The sequence below is a fragment of the Penaeus chinensis genome, unplaced genomic scaffold (genome assembly GCF_019202785.1).
Source record: "Penaeus chinensis breed Huanghai No. 1 unplaced genomic scaffold, ASM1920278v2 CTG_6719, whole genome shotgun sequence".
Taxonomy (NCBI): Eukaryota; Metazoa; Arthropoda; class Malacostraca; order Decapoda; family Penaeidae; genus Penaeus; species Penaeus chinensis.
In genome coordinates this window covers 12,721-15,000 of record NW_025918512.1, presented here as the reverse complement: position 1 = coordinate 15,000, position 2,280 = coordinate 12,721, and the positions used below count along the sequence as shown (strand labels likewise).

Below are 2,280 nucleotides of genomic sequence, written 5' to 3'. Positions count from 1 at the left end.
AATCACTATTACCATTTGCATTTCTTATTGTTGACATTGGTATCAGTATTGTTACACTTGATTTTTAATAATTTCACACACAGATAAGTAGATAGATAGAAGAGGATTTGTTTACATACATATATGTATATCATAAATATTAATTATTTATTTCCTGTATCTAATCATAGTATCTATAGTTAGTTTTATAATAGATAATATAACATCGTTTATGGCATATTCATTATCAATAATATCCTATAGTTCATTATCTGGCATGCTTTCCATTCATAGGGTCACGATGAGCTTCCTCGCCGACTGGATGCCTTTGGCCCCACTCACAGACGAGGAAATGTATGGCACAGGAGTCAGTATCAAAGAAGAGCTCAGCGAAGATATTTCCGAGGATACTTGTATTGAAATTAAAGAAGAACCTTTTGATTATGCAGATAAAGAGATTGATGAGGAGTACGACGAGAAAGTGAAACATAAATGTCTCTACTTTCATAATCTCGATGAGAACACGTGTAAGTTGGTTCAGGATCGTAATGGCATGTTGTTAAGAACGCCATTTGTGGTTGAGAATTGTCTGAAGAAGAATTCATCAGATGGGGATCAAGCGATGCATAAGGAAAGTCTTAACCAGGATACACAACCAAAAGCGGAAGCCAAATTGAAAAGTTTTGTATGTGAAATTTATAGCAAGGCCTTCTCTGAGAAAAGAAGTCTAGTAAAGCACATGAGAGTACATACAAAGGAGAAGCCATATGGATGTGAGTTCTGCAACAAGGCCTTCTCACAAAGAAGTCATCTAGTTAAACATGTGAGAGTACATACAAAGGAGAAGCCATTCAACTGTGAGGTTTGCAGCAAGGCCTTCTCTGAAAAAGATAGTCTAGTGAATCACACGAGAGTACATACAAAGGAGAAGCCGTTCAGCTGTGAGACTTGCAGCAAAGCCTTCTCTGTGAAAAGTAATTTAGTAAATCACATGAGAGTACATACAAAGGGGAAGCCGTTCAGATGTGAGACTTGCAGCAAGACCTTCTCTCATAAAATTACTCTAGTAAATCACATGAGAGTGCATACAAAGGAGAAACCATTCAGCTGTGAGTTTTGCAGCAAGACTTTCTCTCAAAAAATTACTCTAGTAAATCACATGAGCGTACACACAAAAGAGAAGCCATTCATCTGTGAAATTTGCAGCAAGACCTTCTCTCGGAAAGGCAGTCTAGCAAGGCATATGAGAGTACATACAAAGGAGAAGCTACACAGCTGTAATATTTGCAGGAAGAGCTTCTCTGAGAAAGGTACTCTAGCAAATCATATGAGAGTACATTCACGGGAGAAGCCATTCAGCTAGGAAATTTTTAAGAAGGCTTCTCCACGAAGAAATAATCTAGTTAGCCATACGAGAGTACATACAAAAGGAGAAGCCATAAAACTGTGATTTTCAAAAGCAACACATGGGAGTACATGTATAGGAGGATTTATACAGCTTCTGTCGAAAAGTGATATTGCAATACATATAAGAGTACTTAGAAAGGAGAAGTCATACAGGTGTGAGATTTCAGAAAAAAAAAGGAGAAGAACAAATGTGGTAAATTCATATGAGTCAGCACAAACGAGAGCATTTCCTATAAGAGCATCTCCTAGAAAAGTAATACAGTGATAGATATGAGAAGTCATACAAATGCTTTATAGATGGTGTATTTGCATTTGAAAGGTCTATTAGTAAGACATATCAGAGAACATACAAAAGAGAAGCTAAATAGCAGTCAACCGAAAGTACATACAAAGGAGAAGTCTTTCAGCTGTGACATTTGCCAAAAGAGCTCACAGAGAAGCAATCTAGTGATACATATGAGAATTAATAAAAAAAAAAAAAAAAAAAAAAAAAAAAAAAAAATATATATATATATATATATATATATATATATATATATATATATATATATATATATATATATATATATATATATATGTAATAGTTGCAGTAAGGCGTTCTCTCTGAAAAGGATATTAGTAAGACATCAGAGTACATACAAATAAGAAGCCATACAGCTGTAATCCTTGCAACAGGACATTCACCCAGAAATCTAAGTGAGCCACCCGAGAGTGCATGCAAAGGGGCAGCCATGGAACTGTGAGATCTGCAATAAGGCTTTCTCACATGAATATCACCTGGTAAGCCATACGAGAGTAAGTAGAAAGCAGAAGCCAAACAGTTGTTAAAAGGCATTCTCATATAACCATAATCACGTGAGCCATATAAGAGTACATGCGATAAAGTAACCATAC

The 2,280-nt window shown here is 35.7% G+C and overlaps 1 protein-coding gene across 1 annotated transcript in view; it reads left to right on the top strand.

The window, feature by feature from the left end:
• LOC125024840 (zinc finger protein OZF-like) overlaps window positions 1–1,342 on the top strand; it is a 7,982-nt gene extending 6,640 nt beyond the window's left edge. Inside the window, exon 2 of the mRNA XM_047612612.1 lies at window positions 274–1,342. Coding sequence (XP_047468568.1) covers window positions 274–1,342 — 1,069 coding nt within the window. The remainder of the gene's footprint in view (window positions 1–273) is intronic.
• Window positions 1,343–2,280: the final 938 nt, after the last annotated feature.